Source organism: Colius striatus, chromosome 2, assembly GCF_028858725.1.
Source record: "Colius striatus isolate bColStr4 chromosome 2, bColStr4.1.hap1, whole genome shotgun sequence".
Lineage (NCBI taxonomy): Eukaryota > Metazoa > Chordata > Aves > Coliiformes > Coliidae > Colius > Colius striatus.
In genome coordinates this window covers 15,334,851-15,362,154 of record NC_084760.1, presented here as the reverse complement: position 1 = coordinate 15,362,154, position 27,304 = coordinate 15,334,851, and the positions used below count along the sequence as shown (strand labels likewise).

Sequence of the window (27,304 nt, the reverse complement as noted above, 5' to 3'; positions counted from 1 at the left end):
GATCAGCATGTTTCTTGTACCTGACTGAAGAGAGAAATGCAAAGAATAGTTTTGATGATTATTATTTGTTAAAAAATTTGTCTTTGCTCCTGGCTTATATGATCTATACTTTTTATTTAAATATTAATATGGTGTTTTAGCCTAGGGTTCAAGATTGCAAAGATCATGCACTTTTATTCACAGTGCCCACGGTTGTTCCATATGTTTTTGAGATAATCCTACTTAGAGTGACTGCTCTCATTATCGTATGGTGATGAGTAATTCACCTGCTCTTCTGTGATAAGTCAAATCATACTGAATTGCTGACGTATAGTAGAACATCTGATGTACAATAGTATTTCTGGATTGGGACCTGCAATCCTTACTCAAGCAAAAATTCTATGGAATTCATTCATTCTATGGAATTCAAGAATTTTTCTTGAATTGGGAGCTCAGATTCAAATCCTTATTTTGTTGGGCATCTGTTTAAAGTGAAAATGGTAATATTCCAGTTATTTCCTGAGGAAACTAATACTTAGCTGAATTTACCCATGTCACATTGACTATATAAAAAAATCACGCACAAAGTACTGATGTAAAAAAGGGAAGACGGGATATTTTTTAAAAGCACAGAGAAAAGGAGAATAATCAGAAATGAGGAGTAAACAGGAAGAGAAAATATAACAGCAAAGGAATGAAACAAGGTTTAAACACCTGAGGCTAAATTCATCCTTGGATGGCTTCACTGACTTCAATGAATTCACTGCCCAACTGGGTGACGTTCAGCCTCCATTAGGATAATCAGGCTCAGTTCCACTGACTGAACTGAACCTACCTATACCAGGAATGAACTTGCCTCTCTGGGCCAACTTTTATCCTGACTCATGTGTCATGCAATCCTTTTGGATTCATTAGGTTTGAATGAAATACAGGTCAGAAAAGAATTTGCCCCAGATATTTCTGCTTCACTTTTTTTTTTTTGAGTGTGTTAATCGACTTAATTCAAATGGATTACAACATCACACAAAGTGCTGTCACTGTCTAAAAAGGTTAATTGGTTTTTGAAATACGAATTGTCCCCTGCAGCGTCAGTGGAAGCATGTAATATTTTCCTTTTTGTTCATCTGGATGCAAATGTGACCGTTCATTCAACTGTGGCCACACACAGGACAATTCCAGACACGTCCAATATCATCTGCTATTGGAATCGGTTTTTACTTCTTTGAAAGACTGAAAGATAAGTTCCATAACAGGCTCAGAAAGCAAGAAGGCTGCTTCCACTGACACTGCAACAACATTAGCCAGTACATTACAATGTTAATTGTAACTTCCTGACAAAGTTGAATCCATATTGTTGTTAATAAAAATTATTTGAAAAGTACCATGCTTACTGGTTTTTTACCCCTTACGTAGAAGACTGTATGGTGTGAGTATGTATCAGGCAAGAAAAACATTTAAACTTGCTCATTGTTTTCCTTTTGAAGTTTGGTAATTTTTTATTAAATGGACCAAAACACCACAAAGGAAGTTTAGTAGAATAAAATGTGCACAAACCAATCTGATAGGTTCAGCTTCTGGTAACTCTCTAAAGCAGAGTCTACTTAAACTTCAGATGTACACCACAAAAGGGGGCAAACATATGCATGCACTCCCTGTGCTAAAGCGGGCAGTCTTGCTTTATGTGTCCATAGAGATAGTAGGGAAGTGTCAGAAGAAGGCATTGTGAAGTTTCTGCTCTAGAGTTATAACTTACAGGCACAGGCTGTAATGTGCATCCATAAAGACACAAACATAAATGTCCACCGTTCAGCTCTGCACAAGAGAAGTGCCAAAAAGGGAAATGTAAACCTTCACTTAAAACATTTTCAGTGTAGTTGAAGGGAAGGGGTGGGTGTGTGTGTGTTAGCTTTTTGTTTTCTACTTTTTTTCCTTTGAGGGTAACCAAGCACTGCGACAGGTTGCCCAGGGACACTGTGGGGTTTCCATCCTTGGAGATACTCACAGACTACCTGGACATGGACGCAAGCAACTGTCTCTTGGTGTCCGTGCTTGGACAAGATGACCTTCAGAGGTCTCTTCAACCTCTGGCAACCGTTTCCAATATTTTACCAGTTTTAGTATGCTCAGTCATATTAACATCTTGATTCAAGTACCATTAAAGCTTAATTTGGTATTAAATACTTCCCTAAGTATTTCAGACTGCAGTGCTCCAGCATGACACCGGCCTAGCTTCCAAGCAAAACTACTCAGTGCAGCGCTCCCTGCCCAGCCTGCCCTCAGGATCCCTGCCTTCCTACCCCCTGCCCCGTCCCCCACTTCGGGAGCATCCCACACGTTTCAGGACCGAGTTCGTGCCCCTCCCGTGTCTCTTCCTCATCGGAGCCCACCCGGGGCTGCCCCGAGGCTGGCAGAGGAGATGGGAGAGAGCAGAACCGGACGGCACCACGCCACCCAGCAGCCCCCACAGCAAGAGGCGGTGGAGGCACGAACCAGAGGCATCAACCAAAGCCTCGTCAGCGCCGCCGGTTCCCCCACCCCCGGGCGGCAGCGCCGCACCAGCCAATCGGCACTGAGAGAGCGGCCCGCCGTGGCCAATCCGCCCGCCCCTCGGCCCAGGCGCCACATGGGCGGCGGGCGGCGGCGGCGCGGCTGCCATGTCTGACTGGGAGGAGAGCGGCGATGAGCCTGAGCTGCTGCCCGGCGGGCCGCCGGCCCTAGCCGCCTCCGGGTCTCTGTGCCAGCCGGCCGCCAGCCGTTCGCGGGGCTGCGCCTCCGTATGGGGCGACAGGGGGCGAAGGAGCGCTGAGTGCCAGCAGGAGGTTGCGGCCGGCTTCAGAGGGAAAAAGTGGCAGCAAGGAGATACTAAAAGCCGAGTGGCCGGCCAGGCTGAGGACACCGCAGAGCCCGAGCCCCTCTGCTTCCGCCTCGATAACGCCCTGGTCGGAGCTCTCATAGGTAGTAACGGCCGCGCTCCCAGCCCGGGGGTGCACAGCCCACTGAAGTAGGCAGGTGGGGGAAGAGGAGAGAGCCAGACTCTGGAAAGGTTTGCTTGTGTGGGGCCATGCCCTGAGGAGGAGCATAGCTGCCGTTGGTTTCCTTGGCTGTGGAAGGGCCTCAGCCGCTTGTGATTCCCATTCATCTCTTTTGCCTGGGGATGGCAGGATGGTTCTGCAGGGTGCTTACTGGCTGAAGAGAGCAACTCTCCCACTTACCAGGGTGTCTGAGCTTTTCCTCCCTAAAGTGTTTAGGTTGATGTTTGTTTCTCATGACCAGCAGTCTGTAAGTGGGCTGAAGCCTCTCTAGTCATGTGGGGGAAGGATGTCTATCTCATGAGTTGGCCTTGCTTTGCCGTATCATCAGCTGAGGTGCCTTCCCCCACTGCCCACCCTCCACCATACACACACCTTGCATTTGGTTAATTGCTAAAAAAGTTTATAGTGTTTTCCAACAGTTTGGTGTCACAAGTTCCTTTATTTATGGGTGTGTGCACTCGTATGTGGGTCTTAGGTTTTGGCTGCAACCAAAATACTTGAATTACCATATGTAGTTTTGCCTAAATCTCTAATACTTGTGGTGTATTTTTACAACAGGCCGGGGTGGAACTAAAATAAGAGAACTTGAGGATTCTTCAGGTTCAAGGATAAAGGTACCATGTGCAGTGTGTCACCAGGCCTGGACTCTGTTGGTCACATACATGGGTTTGCTTCCATGTCAACTAGTTACCCCAGCAAGTTGTTGCAATAGCTGTAGTAATTCTACTCTTCAAGGGGAATTGGTAAACAGTGGAATTGAGAATGCAACTTGACTGATATGTGAAAGTAGGAAAAGCTTACTGATACTTTTTTTTCTTTACATATGCATTTCCTTTCTTTTGGAAGAGGAATTAAAAGGCCTTTTCTTAGGAAGATAAGTAAAAAATCAGGGGAAAAAAAAGATCAAAGATTGCTTTCAGTATGTATTCTTACTTAATGTTTGTCTTTGCAGTATTAAAAAAACACTCATTAAGATTTTGTGAACATAGGTTGTAAGAGGAACCTATGATGCTGAAGTGAAGATTTTTGGCAGTGTTGCTGTGCAAAACAAAGCAAAGATGTTGATTGACAATGCTGTTACAGGATTCAGACAACGCAACACTAGACAAGACACTGAGAAGGGTAAGAAATGTGATTTTGGAAAAGAGAATAAAGACCATGAGTTTTCTTTCCATATGTGTGGTAATTCGCTGAGGTGTTTTTATATTTAGTACTATTTTACCAGAGTGTATTAACTGTTACTTTGTTCTTGGACAATGGCTTCCCTCCTTCAAACAGAAATACCTAGACATCTTCTTTTCTCAACTGTGAACATTATGCCTCACTTTATTAGGCTTTGTTGTGTTAACTTTATCTGTAACGTGGATATGTAAGTAATGACTGTATGTTGAGATGCTGTTTACATTATTGGTATTTGTCTTGTATGTCATCCCAACACCTCTTTGCACAGGCAAGCAACATCCATAGTTATTGATCTGAGGCACTGGTGAGGAAAAAGGAATCAGGGAGTTGTGTCCTGGTGTCAAAATAAGGAATGGAGTAGTTGTGAGTTTTTTGATTTTTAGAAGTGCCCCAAGAAGGTGGATGAGTATGTTTAAAGAGACCAGAAATAATTCACATTTCTTTAGTGTGTGTGACTGTGTTTTCCCCATATGTCCTGGTTTTCCACTACTACATAATTGTGTTGCCATTTATATCTTCAGTATAAAACCTTTCTTTTTTTAAGATGTGTTAAACTCTTCAAAAAAGAAATGTAGAGTGTAGCTGTTAAAAGTAAATCCCACTGCACAGCAAGCGTTATTTATAGCTGCAGGAGCAGCATTTCAGATCCTGTCATTGCTTTTTTAAGTAACCAAAGATGTTGAAATGCTTCTTTTCATATCAGAACCAGATTGGTATCGCTTTTTTTTTCCTGTTTAAGTGCTTCATGTCTATTCAAAGTTACACAAGAGGTTTTACAAGAGAAAAGGAAAATAAGGTGTTTGCTGGGGGAGTGGGGCACAGGGGCAGTTCTCCTCGACTCTGCAACAGGTTCCATCAAACAACGTTTTGGTACTGGCTCCACAGGAAAAACCTCGGACATTATCAAGCCTGAAAATAAACAAAAACCCTCAGTGATTAACTGGGCCTCTCTTCGAGAAAACAAAGCTAAACACGATGCCATGAAGTGGGCAGGTTAGTTTTAAAATTTCAATTGGATGATATTTGTCTTTATATGATCCATCTGTGGAATGCTTAAGCATTTTTAATTTTTGCTTTGAGATAATTGGAACTTTCAGTGTCCAGACTTACGATTTGCAGTGAAGGGACCACATCAGCGTTTCTCAACGTGGTAATTAGAGGACAGTGTAACTGCTGTGAGAAGACTTAAACACATTAATTGATATTTTGACTTCACCCTTCGAAAAAACTGGTATTTTGTACTTGGCCAGAGCAAAATTGTTAAGAGAAATGTGAAATACTGTGCTGTATGTGTTAGTAGAAGTTACTTCAGAACTGGAAGTGTGGTGAAGTGATCCTTTGGCAGATACTTACGTGTTTGTCTTTGCCTTCACCTTTTACATGACCACAGAAGTGGTCTTCCACCACTTCTGTCTAGTCTCCTAGTACAGGACACTGTCTGGGTTTTAGGATTATCTGTCTTAAGCTTTAATAGACTTACCCTTCAACTGTAGCATTTCTTACTGACTCAAGTTTGCTTTTTCTGGTTGTTGAAGGCTTGCCTCCAATTGAGAAAAACTTCTATAGAGAATCGTCAAGGACTGCATCTATGTCACAAGAAGAAGTGGAACTGTGGCGGTAAGATCGTGTCTATAGGGAATCTTCTGCTTTTCTCTATTAAGATATAAAGTCTTAATATAGAAAATATTATAGAAAAGTAATACAATAATATAAAAAGTGGGAGATGAAGTACTGTGACAGAAGCGTTAACAATGTCTTGTGTTAATGTACATCTTGAGAACTCTTTCTTAGGAATTAAACAATAACTAGCAAGTGAGGTATTATTAGTTGCTTGGAAAATTAGGGAATAACTGATTCTCTAAAACTGATCTGGTTCACTTTCACAAGAGGGAGAGAAAAAAAAAAGGCAGTCATTGAATTTTGGCTGTTTCTTTGCATTCTTGAGACATGTTCATGTTTTCTAGTCATTGTAGTCATGTTTTCTAGGTTATTCTAAATACAATTGTTCATATGTGAAGTGCTTCTTGGGCTGACATTTTTCCCTCCATATATTTTAATCAAATACCACTAAGGAGAATGGAGGTGGATGTGTAGAGCTTGTCTTACTAACCAAATTCTTTTTGTCTAAACTGCTTTGTTCGTATTTTCTAGAGGATCCAGGAGCTGCTCTGAAAATATTTTGGGAAGGCTTTTGTCAGAATGTAGAGCTCTAAAGAAGTACAATCCATTCCTCTGAGTTCTGGGTTGTGTTTAATTTTTAAAACTTGCCATGGGTATTTGATTTGTAATAGAATATCTTTGAAGTCTAATGTAACAGGACTGCTGTTCCTGTTAATAACCATATATAACTTTAAATTAGTCAAGAATGGTAGTTGATGCTTCCAGGAGAGGTATTTCTATAGTGAGGCTTTCTTAAGATTTAGAATAGTTACAAGTCTCGTTCAAGAGCCTGAACTTTCTTTTCATGGTTCCAGGAGTTTTTTCTTGTGTGTTAGCTCTGCTTTTTCAGATAGTGAGACTTTAAAGCACTGGGATTTCTTTATACAGGAAAGAAAATAATAATATCATGTGTGATGACTTAAAAGAAGGTGAAAAGCGCTGCATTCCCAATCCTGTCTGTAGATTTGAAGATGTATTTGATGATTATCCTGATATTATGGCTAATATAAGAAAAGTTGGGTTTCAGAAGCCTACACCAATTCAGGTATTTCTTCAGTTTTGATGACTTTTAACTGAAGCATAAGAGAAAACTACATTTAAGTATTTGTTGTTTTCTTTTAGTCCCAGGCATGGCCGATCATACTCCAAGGAATGGATCTTATTGGTATAGCACAGACTGGTACTGGGAAGACACTAGCCTATTTAATGCCTGGATTCATTCACTTGACTTCACAACCATTGTAAGGATTCCTCACATCTGACTTGTTTAGCTGTGGATACTTCCCCCCAGCCCCAGTCTGATGGTTTTCTAGAACAGAGGATATATTTTTTTCCTATTTATGATTTACTGTAAACCTGGCAGCAGAAGCACCAAATTAATCACCACAGATTGCATTTAGTAGCAGTGTACTTAGTCTAGAACAGTAGAAAAATAGTCAATGTTGGATGTGATGGACTTTGCCTAGCCTGATATACCCACATTATATTCTGTTGCAGATCCAGAGATCAGCGTGAGGGGCCAGGAATGTTAGTCCTTGCTCCCACTCGAGAACTGGCACTTCAAGTAGAGGCAGAGTGTTTGAAGTACACGTTCGAAGGAATTAAAAGGTAATCTTCCCATTTGCTTGTGAAGTTTTGTTGTGGTTTTTTTGTCCTACCCCTTGTGGCTTAATTCAGCCACTAAAATAATTGCATTTGCTAAGAGAAGAGGGGAAGGTAGAATATGCAGAGTTTGTATTATCCCCAGTTTTTAGAATGCCTGCTTTGACTACTATCATGGTGAAAAATTATAGTTATATAAATATACAGTTGGAGTTCTCTGTATTGTAGTGTTGTTGTTTCTTGTCCTTCTATGTGGAAAGCTAAGAAGAGGCTGGATGTGTCTTTTCAGCATCTTCCTATTAGGTAGTTATAAACAGCAGTAAGATCTCCCAAAGCTTTCGCTTCAGGCTGATCAAGCCTGATTACCAGCTTTTCATGACGTGCACTCCACACACTAGACTGTCGTGATAGTTGCCTGATGACTTTGTTCCAATATGTGTATATCTGTCTCGTAATGGAGGCAGGGGTACAAAAACTGGATACTGTGCCTGAGATGTGGTCTCACAAATACTGAAAAAGGTGAATGATGAGTTCTCTCAGCCTGCTAGCTACTTTCTCCATAGTACACAGCTGGCTTTCGTTTCTGTGAGGTAACACTGCTGAAAAATGTTCAGTTTCTTGCCCACTCAAGTCTTTTCTGCAAAGCCACCTTCTAGCATGTTGACCCTCAGCCATGGAGTAAATCCATCCCTGTATTTGCTTGTCTTAAACTTCGTGGGATTTCTGTCAGCCCATTTCTCTAGCCTGTTGTGCTGCTAGCTGCCTAGCCCTCTAGTGTATCAACTGCTCCCCCAATTTTATTTCATCCACAAACTTACTGAGAGTTTAGATCTTCATTTAAGCTATTGAAAAGACATTACTATACTCTGAAGCTTACTTTTGGGACTCTCTAACTTTAGATAGCATTCAGAGTTAAGTCTTGTAGTCATCAAATGCTGGAACGCTCAGCTTTCTTCCCAAATATACCAAGGAGTTCTACAGAGCATGTTAAGTTTATATGTAAGCCTAATACTTTATTGACTGTATTGATTATTTTAGCAGCAAAATATCTGACTTTGGACGGTACTGTTTAGAAAATAATGCATCCTTTGGTATGTTCATCTGGTGTTGGTGGGAATATTTTCAGAGCCCAAAACATACTTGCTTAATAACTGTCTCCCTGGCTACTTTCACTGCAGTTTCAGCAGAAAGCTATCATTGAACTGTTGAGGGGGTATCTTTCACTGTTAAATCCGTCATTTACTGTGATACTGTCAGTCACACTTAACGTATTCCTTATTCTTGGTAATACCAGGTGATACTTTTTAAAATGAAGCAACATGGTGGCATTTGTTTGATAAAGATTTGCCTTAGTTGAACTTTAATACATTGCTTCTGTAAAACATTTTCCCTTTCAGTGTTTGCATATATGGTGGCGGAAACAGAAGAGGACAGATAGATGTGATTACCAAAGGTGTGGATGTTGTTATTGCTACTCCTGGCAGACTGAATGATCTTCAAATGAATAACTTCATAAATTTGAGGAGCATAACATACTTGGCAAGTAGATGATACAGAATCAGTTATGTACCAGTAGGGAAAAGGTTGAATCAGCATGAACTTAAGCTTTAATGATGTTCTCCTTAAACTTTTCTGACTTAATTACAACACATCTTAACACTGGTATTGGAGGGATGGTTCATACTTACCATAATTGCCTTGCAGATGTGGAATATTCCCTAGAAAAAAATAAAATAGGCTTCTAGAACAGCAAGAGTTTTAAAGATGCTAAATCATTACTTTGTATTAGTCATGGTTGCTGGTTTAATGTTCTTTTTATCAGTAGCAGTTATTAATGGATGAAATGCCTTTCCTTCTAAACCTTACCAGTGACTCAAGTTACGATTACAATTTGTACAGTAAGCACCAGAATCTCAAATAGTTAGATATGTTAAATGTTTGGGTGACTGCCTTTTGCTTTGACCTCATTGGGAAAATAGCCATATAAACATTGTTATGACTCCTTATGTCTTCATTTCATTCTTGCCTTTTGCTCTGCTGGAAACTTAAAACCATTGATATCTTGTAAAATACTTCCATATATTCAAGTTACTTCTGAGTTATCTGTTCAGCTGGTGACTTGTTGCCTAGTTTGACAATCTGGTCTGCTTTCCTTCCCCTTCCCTCCATCTACCCACCCTCCTCTCTATGTGTTAAGTACTCATTGTGCTGTATCAAGTTAGCTCCAAGTGTAGCTAATAGTTGTGAGCTTACTGGCAAGGCCAATGGTGGTAGAGCATCATTAGAAATTTGGCCATTAGGACAAAAAAATATTATCAAAAGATGGGAGAGTAGCCTCATGTGGAAGAGTAACATATAATTGCTAAAGAGGAGGGAAAGGCCTGAAAAACTGCTTTCTAAGAACTGTAATAACAGTAGCACCAAGGTGAAGAATGGTGATACTACAGGCATACACTGCTTTGTAAAGTAAAGAACATATATGTAACCAAAATTGAATGTTCTAGTATGTGCAGGATATACTGAAGTATGACATCACTAAAAAGAATTAGGTATCAAATTGAAAAATAGGATGATATAGAGCAGAAAAAAACCCCATTTGTTGTACTGATAGCAGTTAAATCTTTTCAGAAGATCAAAACCCATGCAAGGAGCATGTTTTGCAGAGTGGTTAATGTTTCATACCTTGGACTTTCTTTAAGTCCCATATGAAAAGTTAGACATCCGAATTTTATTTTTACCTGTTAACAAGCAATAGAACAAAAGGAAACAGCCTCAAGTTGTGCCAGGAGAGATTCAGGCTGGATATGAGGAGGAATTTCTTTGCTGAAAGGGTTGTCAGGCATTGGAACGGGCTGCCCAGGGAGGTGCTGGAGTCACCGTCCCTGGAGGTGTTTGAGACCACTGGATGTTGCACTTAAGGAAGTGGTCTAGTGGTTGATAGGGCTGGGACAAAGGCTGATATTAAAGGTCTTTTCCAGCTGAAATGATTCTATGATTCTATATATATTTTTACAAATATTTACCAAAAAAAAATCTTTCCAAGTGTGTTGTGTGGGAGTCACAGCCACCTCGAGTTTGTTTGGGTTCGTTATATTTATAATTCTGTGCTTAGTTTTAGGCACAACCAAATTATTGTTGAAACAAAATGTTGCTGTTTCTTCTTCATTGACTGTGAGTACTCTTTAAGGTGCTGTGGATTTTTTCTTGTTCTGCCCACAAATTTATTACTAAATGAAAAAGCTTCAAGGAAACTGAAGAGGTGAAATAGGTTTTGAAGTACATTGTGGAGTGGATTCTGCAATTAAAATTGTTACCATTAAAATGGTCTACTGTGTCCTGTGTTGATTAAACCCTTATTTAAGAAAGTGGACATAACAAATAACCTTGTTCTGACCAGGTTTTAGATGAGGCTGACAGAATGTTGGATATGGGATTTGAACCTCAGATAATGAAGATCCTAATAGATGTGCGGCCTGACAGACAAACTGTTATGACGAGGTATGTAAAGGTAGAGTGCTCAATACTTGAAGACTGTAAACATGACATTATTGAACACATTAATTTCAAAACAAATATGTCAGTTTTTTATTAAGACTTTGCTAGCCTAAATGGCAGTGGAATCAGTTGTCTTTCTAATACTCTCTAGTCACTCCTAATGAGTCATTTGACTATCTTCATTTCATACCACTCTTCTGGTGTCTGATATCAGCTATAAAAACAGCTGAGTTCTTCCCGAAAATGAAGGTGTCCTGGGAGTGTTAGAATCTGCGATATCAGTTTGAAATGCCACCTTCCACTTCTCCATCTGGGATCAAAGCTGTTGTCCTAACATTCTGATCACTTACCTGTGCTAGTCTCTACCTGGATTAACTGAAATGCTGTAGCTTTTTAGAACTTAACAATAGAATATCCCAACAATAATTGTCGTTATCATATTTTGCATTGGAACTATGGTTTTGGAGATTAAAACAGACTGGGAACTTGCTTGTTAGGTATCACCAGACTGCTAAATTTGGGGTTTTGCTTCATTAGAAGCACTTTAGCTATTGTCTGTACTTCTAGAAAGTTGTCTTTCAAACTTAAGCACTGTTTACTAATACAACTTCTTAAGATGATTTCTAAATGTTACATAAGCTCACTACTCTTATTGCATACTCAAGTGTTTCACTCATGTATAAGAACAAAAGAACATGATTAAATTAGTAACTGGAGAATATTTTGCACTCCATTCTCACGTGTCTGTTTCCCTCACTGTTTCCTATTCAGTGCTACCTGGCCTGATGGTGTTCGGCGCCTAGCAAAATCCTATTTGAAAAACCCTATGATTGTATATGTTGGCACTCTTGACTTAACAGTAAGTTGTTCTGTTCTTGTATGTGTGTGTGTTTTTCTCCTTTTGGAGAAGAACCTACAGTTAAACCAGGAAATACTTTGCTTGTAGTTGTGTGGAAGTACATGCATGTAACTCTAAAATCAATCCAAACTTTCAATAAAGTTTCTAATGAAGCTTTCAAAGAGTAATATAAAAGCTTAGAAAAAAAGTAGAAAGAACTTTGTTCTTATGTATCCGTAACCACTCTACAGATCACAGAATCTTAAGGGTTGGAAGGGACCTCAAGAGATCATCTACCCCAGTGCCCAGAGCAGGGCCTTCTAGAGTAGGTCACACAGGAACTCATCCAGGTGGGTTTTGAACATCTCCAAAGAAGGAGACTCGACAACCCATCTGGGCAGCCTGTGCCAGTGCTCTGTCACCCTCACAGTGAAGAAATTCTTCCTTGTATTTCTTTGGAACCTCTTATGTTCCAGCTTGTACCTGTTGCCCCTTGTCCTATCATTGGACATCACTGAGAAGAGCCTGGCTCCATCCTTCTGACACCTGCCCTTTATGTATTTGTAAACATCAATGAAGTCATCCTTCAGTCTCCTCCAAGCTAAAGAGCCCTAGCTCCTGCAGCCTTTCATCAGAAGGGAACTGCCCCACTCTCTTTGTCATCTTTGTGTCCCTGCACTGAACTCTCTCCAGCAGCTCCCTGTCCTTCTTGAACTGAGTGGCCCAGAACTGGACACAATATTCCAGATGTGGTCTCATGAGTACAGAGTAGAGGAGGAGCAGAACCTCTCTGGACCTGCCCACAGCCCTACTAATCCACCCCAGGATGCCATTGGCCTTCTTGACCATGAGGGCACATTGCTGGCTCACGCTTATCCTACATTCACAAGCAACAAGTATCAGTCATTGAAGTCTGACTATTGTACTTCACAGTGCTGCATATTCTTGCTTGAACTTTTGTTTTTGCAGCCATCCTGTCTGTTTTGCAAGTCCTTCTTCCTTGCTTTGCATTCTGAAGATCTTTCTTTTCATGCATACAGATCCTTGTTTGGATCTGTCCTTTTTAACCGCTGCTTTCTCAAAGAGAAGGAAAGCTCTGTGCTGAACTCCAGGAGAGCACTTATCTGGAGCAGGAACTAGGTGTTAAGTCCAGAACATGTAATATGTAGGTGGAGTAGCATACTTGTCATGCTTGTGCAGCTCTGTGTGGTTGGCTTTGTACCAGCAGAATTTACAGAAATAGTAGTTCTTCCAAGGAGATTGCTTTGCATTTAATTCTTGAATTATGAAATCTTCCTTTTCACTTCCACAGAGGATCAGAATTTGGAAGATTTCAATTGTTATTCTAATCTCCCTTCTCTAATCTCCCTTTGGAAATCTCCCTTTCCTAATGCATTCACCTCTCTTGCAGGAGCTTCTCTTAACTGCGTGATCTCTAGGGGTAAAAGGGGAAGGCTTTCCATGTGGAGAGAGAATCTTTTTACGTACCTGATTGGTTCTTCATCCCTTGCCACAAGATGCAAGGCACTGTGAATGTCTGGATTTTTATGCTACTTACAGAATCATTACAGCTGGAAAAGACCTTGAAGATTGAGTCCAGCCACTAACCTCACACTGCCAAGCCTATCACTACACTAAACCATATCTCCCAGCACCTCATCTATGTGTCTTTTAAATATCTCTAGGGATTGTGACTCCACCACCTCCCTAGGCAGCCCCTTCCAATGCTTAATAATCCTCTCGGTGAAAAAGTTTTTCCTAATGTCCAATCTAAACCTCCCCTGGTGCAGCTCCAAGTATAGGGGGACAATCTCCTCTTTGGTTCTGCTGGTCATGGTATTTCTGATACAAGCCAGGATGTCATTGGCTTTCTTGGCCACCTGGGCACACTGCTGGCTCATGTTCAGCTGCTGACAACCAACACAGCCCAGGTGTTTTCCCTTGGGCAGCTTTCCGGACACTCTGCCCTAGCTTGTAAGCATTGCATGGGATTGTTGTGGCCCAAGTGCAGCACCTGGCAATTGGCTGTGTTGAATACAACTGGCATCCATATGTTATGGAATATACCATAGACAGTCTATAGCAGCCTTCAAATACAATTAAGTGAAGTTTTTTTATTGATAAACTATTGCTGGAAGAGTTGGACAAAATCAGTAATTTCAAGTAGTTTACATAATCTTTAAAAGTCTGTTCTTTCGAGTAAGACTGCCATTGTTCCTACTTGCTCTGGATTAACTTACTCAAAGTACTTCAATCTGATTTTTCCCTCATTAGGAATAATATTCTATGATTCTGTGATTTTTCTCACCTCATTAGTCTGCTAATTCCTACTCTCTGAATCTCTGCAAATATATAATTTGGCAAACTGCTTAAAGGTAATTATTTTAAATTAACTAGGAAAAAACAAATGTGCATTATTTCAACTCCAAACTGATGTATAATTTGGTTTTTAAATAGCTTTTCATGGTATCACTAATTTTGTAACATTTTAACACAGGAATTACAGAAAAGATACTATTCTAATCTGTGTTTATTCAACTTCCCTTTTTGCTATTGAACAGGCAGTAAATACAGTGGAACAGAGAGTTATTGTTATTACTGAGGAGGAAAAGAAAGCTTTTATGCAAGACTTCATTGGCTCTCTAAATCCAAAAGATAAGGTCATTGTTTTTGTGGGGAAAAAAATGAGGTATGCAACACTTCCCAGTATTGCATCTGTTCTTTTTTTTTCCTGACAGAAGTAGTTTCTTAGTTCACATAGCAATTACCAAGTGTAGCAGGTCTTGTCAACAATGTGCTGCTAGTAGTGGGATTTTTATTTATTTATATATTCATTCCTCCAGACTGACTGGTATTTTTTGTTCTTTTTAATGTCAGTAATGGTGGCGGTAAATCTCCATTTCCCATAGTTAAAGTAGATGGTAAGATTATTGGGGGTACATTAATGTGATGTACTGTTTACTTTCATACACAGCTGGTGCATACAACACCTGATTGGGGGGGATGTGGTGTTGTACTGTACCCAAGCTCTTTGGGCTTTTGTGTTCTTCACGTATAAATGGAAGCAACTTTTTTTGTGATGAGTAGTGTTGTTTCCATACTGGTTTATAATCAATAACAGCTGATGTAGGTAAGGTTTTGTAGTTGGGCACAAGTTTAGCTTTTGGTGTGACATTACTATCTTTTGGATCTAAATTTAGATGCTGCACTTTTTCTTCTCTGATTTTTTTTCTTTCCTAAGAACCATTGTTTTGTTTCACTTTAGAGCTGATGACTTAGCAAGTGACTTTGGTCTCCAAGGAATTCCAGTGCAGTCACTTCATGGTGACAGGGAACAGTGTGATCGAGAACAGGCTTTAGATGACTTCAAGACAGGTACAAATGTTTGTACCAAAGCATTGCTTTGTTTAGCCTGGGTTTTTAAAGCTTTGTCATGTCCAGAGATTTGTCCATTTTTAGGTGCCATGTCTCTTAAGTACCACAGAAATTAAAGAGCTCTAAATTTTACATTTACTTTGTTCATTTGGCAAACAAAAGAACAGCAAACAGAAAGAGATTGCTCTTCAATAACATTTTGAATGCCTAAGAGTTAAATAATTTAAAATAAGGCTGGTTTTACTTTTGGAATCTCTGTGGAAAAGTCAGTAATGTGTTTAGTCTACAGAGTGGTAACTTTGAGTGTCAAATGATGGTGCTCTCAGTGGAAAAGCTCTGCTCTTGGTTATGCCAATAGGGTTATACTTTGAGATTAATGGTAGTCCTATGATAATGATGCCAGATGAGGATGTTGTTATTGAAGTTTCTGTTCTTTTCACAGGCTCCTTATATCAGTTAGACATATTTCTTGCATCTCCTGCACGCTGCTGTTCTACTTGGGAAATACAAACAGTAGTAAAAGGATATTTTGAGCGCTTAATTGCCACCTTATATTTGAAGCTCAATGTGATGTGCAACTAATGTATTTTTCCTTCGTGTTAAGACACTAGAAAACCAATAGACTGGAGTATAGTTTCTGTTTATTCCATAAACTCCCATTCTTTTTCTGTTGTATGTTTTTTAGGCAAAGTCAGAATACTGGTAGCTACTGACTTAGCATCCCGTGGCCTTGACGTGCATGACATTACTTATGTGTTTAACTTTGACTTCCCTCGCAACATTGAAGAATATGTTCATAGAGTAGGTCGTACTGGAAGGGCAGGGTAAGTGCTTACAAGAAAACAGTGATGATAATGTTTTTATGCACTTCATAGGTGTTTCTTTTGTAAAATGCTTGAGCTACAAGTGATGTGGGGTAGGGGAGTGAAGATTCCACAACTGAAGACTCCAGAGTCTATCAAAGTATGTTTTAGATCATAACACGCTGCTTCATGTTTTGAAACGATTTAATTGTTAAATGAAAGTTTTTCACTTTTCTAGTATTTAATTGAAATGGATGAGAGTGAGGGATAATAGAGAATTGGTTTAAATGTGGAGAAGAGCTACAGTACAAAATGTATCTGTAGATATTCTGAAACATCATATCCTCATTTGGGAACTGCTATGTTGGCTAGTTTCCAGGACAGCTTATTGGGGATAAAAACCCCCTATGTGTAAATTCAAAGTCTGGACCAGTGTGGTTTGGTGTTAGGGCTTTTCAATGCTGCTTTCCCAGGTTTGCCACAAGTGTTATTTTTTTCTCTTGTGTATGTGTTTATTTTAATCATTAGATGAAAGCATGTCTCTTCATACTTCAATATATTGTCTTTATGCTAGGTTTATTGTTTAAAAGTCTAAATTAGTTTTTCTTTTGCTCCATTTTAGACAAGTCGCCATACTCTGATCTTTATGAAAAGTTGCCTTCTGTCATATATGTAGTAAATGCTCAAGGCAGTTCTATCTACCAGTTCAATGGTACTGCCTGTAGTACAATTTATTAATGCCTAGGTCAGTAGGAAAAGCCTAGCAGCAGATGTTTTGAAGATCTACAGTTATTTCATTCCTTGTTTAGACGCACTGGGAAAGCAGTAACACTTGTCACTAAAGATGACTGGAGAGTTGCATCTGAGCTGATTGAAATTCTGGAAAGAGCAAACCAAGTAAGAACATCTTAGTGGGTAAGATTTGTATTGGTGCTGGGTTACCAGCTCAAACAGTTCAGTAAGGTCTGAGCTTATATGACCTTTCTGGGTGAGTGTTTGTAGTGTCTCAGGCAAAAAATGGTTATTTAAGTCTCTCTTGTCCTGGGTATCTGTAGCTGTAATTTACAGAATCACAGAATGGTAGGGGTTGGAAGAGATGTTTAGAGATCATCTAGTCCAATCCCCCTGCAGAAGCAGGTCCACCTAGATCAGGTCACATAGGAACATGTCCAGGCGGGTCTTGAAGACCTCCAGAGCAGACTCCACAGCCTCCCTGGGCAGCCTGTGCCAGGGCTCCCTCACCTCAACAGTGAAAGAGGGTTTTTTTCTTATATTTAAATGCAACTTTTTGTGTTCCAGCTTCTTCTCATTACGCCTTGTCCTGTCACTGCCCCAACCTCCTGACACCCACTATTTAGATATTTCTAAATATTAATGTGATCTTCCTCAGTCTCCTCTTCTCCAGACTAAACAGCCCCAGTTCCTGCAGCTTTTCCTCGTATTAAAGATGTTCCAGTCCCCTGATCATCTTGGTGGCCCTGTGCTGGACTCTTTCCAGCGGTTCTTTGTCCCTCTTGAGCTGAGGAGCCCAGAACTGGACACAGGACTCCAAATGAGGCCTCACCAGGGCAGAGGAGAGGGGGAGAAGAACCTCCCTTGACCTGCTGCCCACACTCTTCTTGATGCATCCCAGGATGCCATTGGCCTTCTTGGCCACGAGGGCACATTGCTTGGCTCATGGTTAGTTTGCTATCAGCCAGGACTCCCAGGTCCTTACAGATGAGTCCCAGAAAAGAACTGTGAACTTTAGTCAAAGTCTTCCATGTCCAAAGGAAAAGTAACTAACATAGCGCATGTAGAGCTGTCCTTCTTGCAGGTGTTAGGAAGTAGGACTGGAATGTGATATGTTTCGTTGTGACCGTATCTGATAAGACAATTATCTTGTTGTTTCATGCTGTATCAAGAAGCAGTATTTTGCCTGATTTATAGTAAACCCCCAGTTCATGTCCTAACTCGAGTTTTTTAATTCAGGGGAATAGGATTTTGACCATAAACTAAAACTGCTTTTACCTAAAGCCCATCGGTTGTGTGGACACTTATTCAAACTTTAAATCCTGAGTTAGAACTTCACCCGAATCTTCTGATTTGCAAGTTTTCTTTGAAAGATGTTATGCCACTTATTGCAAACCTGGTAAGATGCTTTTGATGGAGGGAGAAGAAAGAAAAAGAACAAGGAATTGTCCCTGAATGATTTCTTAAAGTTACAGATTTGGGGGTTTCATTTGGAGTGGGTTTTTGCGGTTTTATGGCTTTTTTTTTTCCTCTTCAGAAAATGTAAGAGAGAAAACCAGTAATGATACTTTGAAGCCATTGAAACAGAACTTAGAGGTTCCTTATTCTGTATTCTGAGGCAGCTGTTACCATCCATGCCTTCTCTCCTTCTGCAGTCTGCGAATTTCCCAAACTTTTTTTAACATTTGGTCAATCATCTGGCAACGGGTCTCTGAACTCAGAGGAGAAAAGAGCATCTCTGAATGTTGCTTTCCAGTTGTTAGTCACAACATTACTCCCAAACTTTTAGTTGTAGCTGGTAGAAGCATCCACAGAGGTGGGATTTTTTTGTTTCCCCTCATGACAAAATCCCCATTGCATCATGTCTTAAAGCATCATGTAAAAAAGGAGAGCAACTAAAAGCATGGCTTTGATAGTTCAGAATGCTTTCATATCAAAACAAGTGCATTTGTTAGCCAGGTGTTTTTGCCATTATTTTGAATATACACATAATCTCCCTAAAGAAAAACAGGTACAAGAGGAAAAATTCTGTATCGTGCTGTAGGGATCTTTATATATAGCTTGTTAAGAAGCATGGACAGACTTATTATGGAGTCAGGTGGAAAAACACCGATCTCCAATTCCGAGAAGAGTGTTACATATGAATTATGGCATCTTCTGTTCTCCTTCTAGGACTGCCATCCCTCGCTGTAATATTTAGCAGATACACAGATTGTCCATCAAACCACTGGATGCAGGATGTAACCTCACTGATTTTTATGTTCCATATCCTGGCTTCTTGCAGCTTTCTTTGTGCCACTCCTCCCTGCTCAAAAACCCTTCTTGCAAGAGACAGGTGCAGTTTTAGTTGGAATACATTCTGGTTTGTGCTGTAGGAGAGTATCTAATATAGAGGAAGAAAATCATCTACTATTTCAACTGAAAATTGATTTTTTTTCTTCTCATCTATCTCTTTTGTTACAAGTCTGTAGAGACTTTCAGCTAGAGAGATGCACAAACCTAATAAGGTCTGTCTGTAATTCTTGGCATCTGGCCTCAATCCTTATGAAAGTAACTCGCAGGTGAGAAAGTGTGCTGAATACTTCTCACCTCCTTTTCCACATAATTACAAAGGTGCCAAAAAGCACCCTGGATCTCTATGAGGTGCTCTTGTGACCTCCTAGTGGTGAAACTGACTGCTTTCTCCTGCCCTTCAGCTTTGTTTTGTCTTTGTGAGAACCCTTCCTATGGGAATGCTTTCTTCAGGTACCAAAATTTCTCTCCAGAGGTTCTCAAATCTTCCAAGTGGAATTCAGTATCAATCATCATAGTGTAATATTCAAGCATATATAGTATGGTATTGCCTTTTAGTGGCATTGGATGTGTTTTCCAGGTGTCCATTATTACTGAAAGATACATTTCTAACTTAAATACAAGTGTTTTAATTAGCTGGTTATATGTTGTCATCAGATAGAGCGATACTGGCATGTGTATACAACTGAAAATGCAGGGACACCATGCTGATTATTTCTCAGTATATTTCAGCATAATTTTATGTAAATAGATTTCTCTATGCATCTCTACAGAATAGACAATCTGCAAAGTAACAGGAGCCAGATAAGTAACAAAATCAAGTTTGGAAACACACAAATTTATAGCATTTTTGTAAAACAAGAGTCTAAAAGTTTAGATTTATTTCAAAGTAACGTTGTTGTTGTTGTACTACTTTCTTATCAGGTAGTTCCTACAGAGCTTATTGCAATGGCAGAAAGATACAAACAATTTCAGATCAGGAAAGAATTTGCAAAGGATATACGAAGACCTCAGAGAAAGCCCCCAAAATAACTGTAACCCCTTGGAGTTACTGCAACCAAGTGAGTGACGATAGTGTTAGCCTCTATGGACTTGAATTTAGAAGTTTCCTTTCTTGATTGTACCTATCCCATTTAAATAAAATGCATTTTTAAGAATGGCTTAGAAAGTAAATCTGGATTAACTTTGCTATAGAAATAAATCTAGTTTTGCACTGGGATACTATTTTCACTTAAAAATGAATTCCATTATTCTAAAGCCATCATCTACTGGTTAAAAACAGTGGGTTTGATTAGGGTTTTTTAATTTAAGGCAGTATTAATATAGAATATATATAAAAATAGATATAAATTATTTTACATTCTTACATACTTATCTTTTTTATTTTCAGAAAACTGGATTACTGAACATAAGCAACGTTTGTCAGTGTGGCTTCAAAATACTCTGTGCCTTTGCATTGATACACCACATCTGCCAGTGGCATGTAGGAGTGTTTCCATGGGTAACTCGGTTGTTTTAAAACTGCTGTTTGCAGCTACAGGTGTTTGCCAGAGCAAGTTTGTTTTGATTTGTTTCTGTGGTTCTTTTAATTTTAAACTTAAAATTTAAATTCATTTTCAGCAAGACTTGTGTCTCAAGCTTTTCATTCTTTTGCATAAAATTGATTCAGATTTTACACTTGGATATCAGGTTCTGCGACACAGACTCCTAATGATAACAGGGTATGTTTTCACTCTGGAATTTGTATGGCAAGGAGCTATTCCATCATTTGGTGCATGGTCTGAACTTGTGTTTACTCATGTCATAGGGGTAAATGAAAAATTAATAAACTGAATCTAGTGAGGTGAGAGGATTTTAGCAAATTTATTCTCTAGGTGTTCTGGTCTGTCATCTTTTTCTCTTGGCTCAAAATTGAGGTGAAATTTGAGAATTACTTAAGGCAGTAGGTTATTTTGCCTTCAGAAATTAGGCTAAAAATATGGACTTCCCATGGCTCCTTTAAGAAGAGGCAAAAGGTGAACTGCTGAGCATTAAGTAGATACATAAATGCCGTGTGTTTATCAACCGCACAATTTATCAGAAATACGATTATTTTCTTTTCCTAACATACATACTCTTCAGTTTAAGAAAAACTGAGCTGAAATCTGCTTCCAAGAATGTCCTGTTCCTGCTGCGTTTTGGTTTTGATAACCTTTCACATGAAGACTCCCATCTTCTTTGATATGGGTTAAAGATATGTTTCTTGCTACAGGATGTGTCACACAACTGCTCATTGGCACAATAACCTTTACTATGTTGCAGCTTATTAGGTAATGATTGTTTCCCATCCAAAGGCTAGGGAAAGACTTATTTCCAAAGCAATTCTGAAGTCTTGGAAGTTACTTGAGGAACTTCATGTTATTTTGGCACTGTATTCTCTCTCTGCTCACTGTTGCTGGTTCTCTGCAAAAGGTCTTCATCCACTCAGTTGATCCGGAGAAGTTCTAGTTGATGACAAAGTAACTCCAGTGACTTCTTTAGAAAGCAAGAGTAGATCTTGGATATTCAGCAATGGATCTTCATTTCAAATAAAATTATCATCTTTCACTTTAGCCAGTCACTGATTTAGAACCCCAGAAATTACACGTGGAAAATTAACTCTTCTTAAGAAGATATCTTGCAGGTGACATCTACATTTGGATAGGAAGATAAGTATTACCTAGTATCTTTTAAATATGCAAATCTACATGATTCGATAGTTACTGGAAACAATCTTTTTAATGGCTCTCCTGAAATATTGGGAATCTGTTGTTCAATTGAGCGCTTATTTGTCTTGAAAGGAAATCACTGCTCGCTTCATCTTCCAGGCTGAGCAAGTTGTATTGAGGAATAAAAAAATGTAGCAGCTGACACTTTTGCAGGCAATCCTGAAAATATTGCAGGTATTTCTGAAAGCAGTGATCCAGGTCTCCCCACTGCCAGTCTCTGTCATCTGGCCACATGACACATGAGTGGAAAAAAGCAGTTTTAACATGATACGAACAGATTTTTTCCATGTCTTTTGGATATTTCGCTTTAAGTTTCTCAACAAGATACTTCAGAAGCTTAAGACAAGCTTTCCTGTTAAAGAAACAAGAATTTATTAGACACATATTTAGAACTATTAGGTATTTTTTATAGTTAAATATATGTTATTCAATCAGTGGTAGCCCCAGCACCACAAAAAATGCAAAGCATGCTTGCACAGTGATGCAAGCTGCAGGCGCTATCAGTGTAACAGAACCTCAGAGCACAGCTTATGATTTTGAAGCTGCCCTTTTGGCTTGGAAGTGCCACTATGGGCAGAGGTGTGCCTAATGCAATAATACGCAGCTAGGCAGAGGCATAGCATGTCTGGTAACATTCATAAAGCACAAAGAATCACATGTTGGTTCTTTTGTGATTTCCTTCAGTACAAGCTGTAATTAAGTAAACTACAAAGCTGGTTTGCCATTAAGGATTCTGTACCTCACGGGCGTTTTGTTCTTTCTCTTGGAAGAAATGAGGAAACCAGATTTTATTGGAGTGAAAAAACACGTTTATTCATCCTGATCCCAGCAGTTCTTTCCTCACCATTGTTTTTGAAATTGCCTTGGTACGAAGTGTAAGCTTTCAGAGCTTTGGGAGCAAAATGAGTTTTCAGACTTTTAAGCTGGTTCTTCTAAAATGAGTTTTAGAAAGATAATTTAAGAAGTTGCATCTTTCTTGCTTTCTAAGGCAAGACTGCACCATCCTTTGTTCCTGTTGAGTAAATGCAAGTCAGGCCTGCAGCAAGTACATGGCAGTGGTGTCCTGCTGCAGAACAATGCCTAAAAGCCTTACTCTTGCTCCCTCCAAGGAGTGGTAACCAGTCTAATGTCACATTTGAGATGTTAAACTGAAACGGTGCTAGGCAGTGCCAGCCTGGCTCCTGAAGGCTTAAATTACAATATTCCTATTAATTACCAACCTACAGCACTTTGTTCCATCAGATTCACAACAGGTCTTTGAGCTGCCGTGGTTGTTCATCATGGCCTTCTCAATATGTGAGAAGGAGAGTCGCCAGGTGTTTCCTAAAGTTGAGTACAAGATTGTTATACAGCAGTAAGTACCAGTGTCCCTATGCAGAAAAAGAGACTTAATTTAAATAACATGGTGACTACAGTTAATTATTTCCTCCTCAATTCCCCAGCTGCTCCACACAAAGACAATTAGAATGCAGTTAATTGTGTGGCTGCCTTGACTATATTCTTAAGGATGCTTGACTTTAAGCTTAATTCTGAACATTCCTGTACTTGATTTTGGGGAATTACACTACTCAGAGAAATCTGCTACCTGTGAATACCTGTTCTGTATTATGAGCCTTACCTTGTAACCATTCTAGGGTTGAATTAAAAAATCCTCACCATTTGTTTCAATTTCTTTGTGCAAGTAACAGGCTTGTGAGTTTCTCTTGAATAAGATGTCTGGGTGACTGTTCTGTGGCATTTTTTTGTTTGTTTCCGGTAACTTTTCTGAAAACCATGATTAACATAGTTCAGGCTCTTGTTGTTAAAACACCAGCAACTATTGTTGCCTTTCTTACATGTTTCCCTTGCCTGCTTGCTTCAGTTACTCTTCACAGGAAGAGGTGTCCCAGCAGAGCAATAATTATTTAAGTTTGTCACGTTAACTAAAAAAAGAAAACCAGATGGGCTGCACTCTCTTTGCTGGTATCATTAGTTCTTAGAGTATATAGACAAGTTTGGATGTTTCTGTTAATGAATGTAGGCTTCGTGGGGCAGTGGTCTTGGAGGAAAAAAAAAATGTTGCTATGGCAAGAGTTCAGCACTAGAAAAGTACACAGTTCACTTCCTGCAAAGTGACTTGTGTATGCAGTCCCACTTCCAGGTATGTTTCCTGCCCTATTCAAAATCTCCTTTTAATTTATGGTTTTTTTCTTAGAAAGGAGTGAAGGTTGCCATTAAGTGCAGCAATAGGGCAGGAATGGTTCATATCCATATGTCTGACTTGGTAGATTTAAGGCTCTTAAGAATGGTTAGTGTACAGCCTGGCAGGGCAGTTCAGTCTCTAGATTTCAGTGCAGGACAAGCAGTGTCACACATCTGATGTTTTAAAGGATTTCAGTTGTCTTTGATTTGGATACATTCAGGATAAAGATCTGTACCTTGAAGGCAGAATACTGAATAGAATCTGGATACCCTTTTTATGGCACTTGGATTAAGTTGTAGAGAAAATAATAAGTTAGACTTATCGTCACTGAGGTACCTCTTAGAACCTTTTCTCTTTTGTTTTGTTTGGCTACAAAATAAAGTGGTGTATATCTGAATTCTCTCTTGACTTTTCTTCCCAGCCATGGTTCAATTTTGAGGCCATTCTGTGTGCTGGGCGGCCAGCTATGCTGAACTTTCAAAGTCAAGATGATGTCCACCGATATTTCTGCTGAAAGAGTTTTGATCTGAAGAGTTATTGCAGGGCTTCCAGGCTTTTTCCTTTTCATGGTTACTTCCACATCTAGTAACAAAGAATAAAATGATTTTGATATATATATTTATATATTAGAAACATTTTTAAAAGGATATTGAGGTTTTTACTTACGAGAAATACCTGGGTTCAGTCACTGACTCTTTATCCTCCAGGATATAGATTTTAAAGAAAACATTAAGGCAGCCTGTTGAGGAGTTCTACAAATTAAGGAACGCTCTTCTTGAACTGCTGTGTTTGCTTCATTTATTATGTTTCAGAATGAGACATACAGTCATGTTTTCCAGTGAACTGCTTCACTGTTGGAAACACTGAGACTGAAGATATTTGCCCATAACATCACTGAAGGCTTTGAAGAAAAAGAGCACCCTAAGGGAGGATACATTTTCTATATAGATCAATATAATATAGATCTATAATGTATAAAAAGAAAGCTTCTCTTTCTGCTACCAGTTTAGTAAACGTGTCTTTGTACGTGGTAGGTAGATTCAAAGTAGATGGGTCATGGAGAAAATACCAAGCCTGTGACACAACCCCTTAACGTTATTCTCATGCAGAAAGAGGACTGCATAGAAGAACAACAGGTTAATCACATAGTATGTTTACCTCTGGTGTATTTGTGGTGATTGCACAAGAGCAAACTTCAGATACAAGGTATGGAAGGGGTTAGCTAATAGCTACGTTGCCAGGAAGAGAGTTGACTGGAGGAAAAGTCGGATGTTGTTAACAACAGGGCAACACACAGGTGCCATGTAATGGGATTTGTAGCACTCTCAGAGAAGCTTGTTCTCTCAGGACTTACCTTTGATGTTTTTTATTTCTCGTTTAATAATTTCTCTTAGTGCTTCACGCATTTTAGCAGCTGACAGTTTTCCATCTTCATCTAAAAACTTCAAGAAATGCTTTTCTTCTGTCTGTCTTTTGAACGATAGATAATAGTAGGCGCCAGTGTCATCACATTCATCCAGCTGAAGTCTAGTAACAGGCATTACAATCATGATGTCAAACTCATTTGGTTCAGAGATCTGCAAAGTATGAGAGTACAACAGTCAATGTGCAGCTTAGGTGTTACTCTCTTTAGGCTTTTATAGTGGTGGTGGTTTTATCTACAACTGCCTTGGTGTAGTTCTCATGGCTGCTGTGAAATATGAGCTTATTTCTGGGGATTTGTTACAAGAGTGCTGTGCATTCAAGTGGGAAAGAGCAATTTACAGGCAGCAGTTCATTCCTTAGCTTTCATCTCATTAATTTTTAAAAGTTGTAAGATCATTAAGCTGTTCTGAGAAACGTGCAAATGCTGATCTCTGTCATCCTTTTGCACAGAGGAATCAGCTGTGAGGAAAAAAGCCACAGTGCTGTGCCTGAAGTTGGTTAAAAAAAAAAGTGTCCCTGTGTTTAACTTAGTTTCAGACTGAGTTCAAATGAGATAAAGGATATTGTTTCTCCTGCTTTTTGGAAAAAAAAACCAACCACTTATAAATTTAAACTGGGCAGAAAGCTGGCCCTTCATGGAGTGTTGTGCTCGACTTGTACTCTGCTTCTACCTCCGTGCTGTGCAAAGATGCTGCAGCTTTAAAGCGAGTCCCATTCAAGCACCGTCTCTTACTAAGTGCATATACATTAATCTTTCAGTAACTTAACGCTTTTAATTAGCTATTTCATCATTCACTATTGCAATCGCGGGGGGAAGGGCCAGCTTAGAGGTGCTCTGGAGCGGCAGAGCCGCGCTAAGCCCGGCCGTGCGCGCCACTCGCCGCGCTCCGGGGCTCCACCTGCCGCCACCGCGCCGCCCTGCCCTCGGATCCCCCCTCCTCACCCCGGGCCGGCGGGAGAGGCGCTGCCGCCACCCCCGTACCCACCTTGACATGCTCGTAGTAGCTGCCAGCGCCTAGCCGCTCGATGGAGCTGAAGCTGCTGTGCTGGCTCCGGATGGCCAGGATTAGGTGCGAGATGACCTCGTTCACCACCCCCGCCGCCTCGGACACGTCCTGGCGGTCCAGGCTGAGCCGCGACAGCACTTCCCGGAGGCGCAGGGCGCTCGGAGCCGGCGGGGGCGGGCGGGCGGCCGTCGGCACCGCCGCTCGGCTCCGCGCCGCGGGGGCTCTGACGGCCGATGCCCTGCCCTGAGGAGCGGGGGTCGCCTCTCCGCCGCCCGCTGCCGGGCGCGCCGACGGGCTTTTGGCGGTGGACGCTCGCTGCGACGGGCGGGCGCGACGGGCGGCAGATCCGTCCCTCCGCGGCGCCCGGCGGGTCGAGGGGCCGTCTGTGCTGCCGCCTGCGCCGCGGCCCGGCGACGACCCGCGGGCTACAGCCCTCGACGCGCCCCGGCCCCGCGGGGCTGCGGGCTGCGCCCCGCGCCTGCCCCGCGCCCCTCTGCCGCCGGCGCTGGCCATGGCCCTCGCTCCTTCTCCGCACCAGAGGGCAGCGAACGTGACCCTGCGGGAGAGAGGCTGCTGCTTCTCGCTGTAGTAAAGTTGCTCTTCCACGAAGGGCCTCTGTAGAGGAAACGAAACCCGCGTCGGGCGGGAGGGACGAGCCGCCTGCACTGCACGACCCTGCCAACCAGCGCGGGCGCGGGAAGGCTCCGACAGCTGAGCCAGGCGGGGCCGGGGCCGGGCCATCTCGGGGCGCAGCCGCCCGCCTCTCTCCAATCCCGTGGCAGCGCTTTCCCGCTCACCGGCGGCCCCGCCTTGCCCGAGGAGCGAGGGCGCACCGCCCGCCCGCTGCCGCCAGAGCGGCGGGGCGTGGCCCGGCAGCAGCACGGCCTGCCGGGGCCGCTCCCCGGGCGGCGGCGGCGCGGAGCCCGGCCCGCGGCTGCCACCCCCGCGGGCGCA

General features: G+C 41.0%; 2 protein-coding genes across 2 annotated transcripts; one reads left to right on the top strand and one right to left on the bottom strand.

Annotated features, from left to right (window-relative positions):
• Nucleotides 1-4,054: 4,054 nt before the first annotated feature.
• DDX43 (DEAD-box helicase 43) lies at nucleotides 4,055-20,021 on the top strand. The gene is made up of 14 exons (XM_061990455.1): nucleotides 4,055-4,133; nucleotides 5,079-5,186; nucleotides 5,729-5,810; nucleotides 6,741-6,897; nucleotides 6,975-7,093; nucleotides 7,350-7,460; nucleotides 8,852-8,993; nucleotides 10,852-10,952; nucleotides 11,721-11,808; nucleotides 14,349-14,476; nucleotides 15,053-15,162; nucleotides 15,848-15,986; nucleotides 16,775-16,862; nucleotides 19,914-20,021. Exons 1-14 carry the CDS (start codon nucleotides 4,070-4,072, stop codon nucleotides 20,019-20,021), a joined length of 1,545 nt encoding a protein of 514 aa, XP_061846439.1. The 5' UTR covers nucleotides 4,055-4,069.
• A 355-nt stretch (nucleotides 20,022-20,376) lies between these two features.
• On the bottom strand, nucleotides 20,377-27,204 carry CGAS (cyclic GMP-AMP synthase). Its single transcript, XM_061990037.1, has 5 exons — nucleotides 26,330-27,204; nucleotides 25,273-25,495; nucleotides 24,255-24,500; nucleotides 22,957-23,059; nucleotides 20,377-22,088 (listed from the first exon to the last, which is right to left on the bottom strand). Exons 1-5 carry the CDS (start codon nucleotides 27,089-27,091, stop codon nucleotides 21,746-21,748), a joined length of 1,677 nt encoding a protein of 558 aa, XP_061846021.1. The 5' UTR covers nucleotides 27,092-27,204; the 3' UTR covers nucleotides 20,377-21,745.
• Between the last annotated feature and the right edge of the window lie 100 nt (nucleotides 27,205-27,304).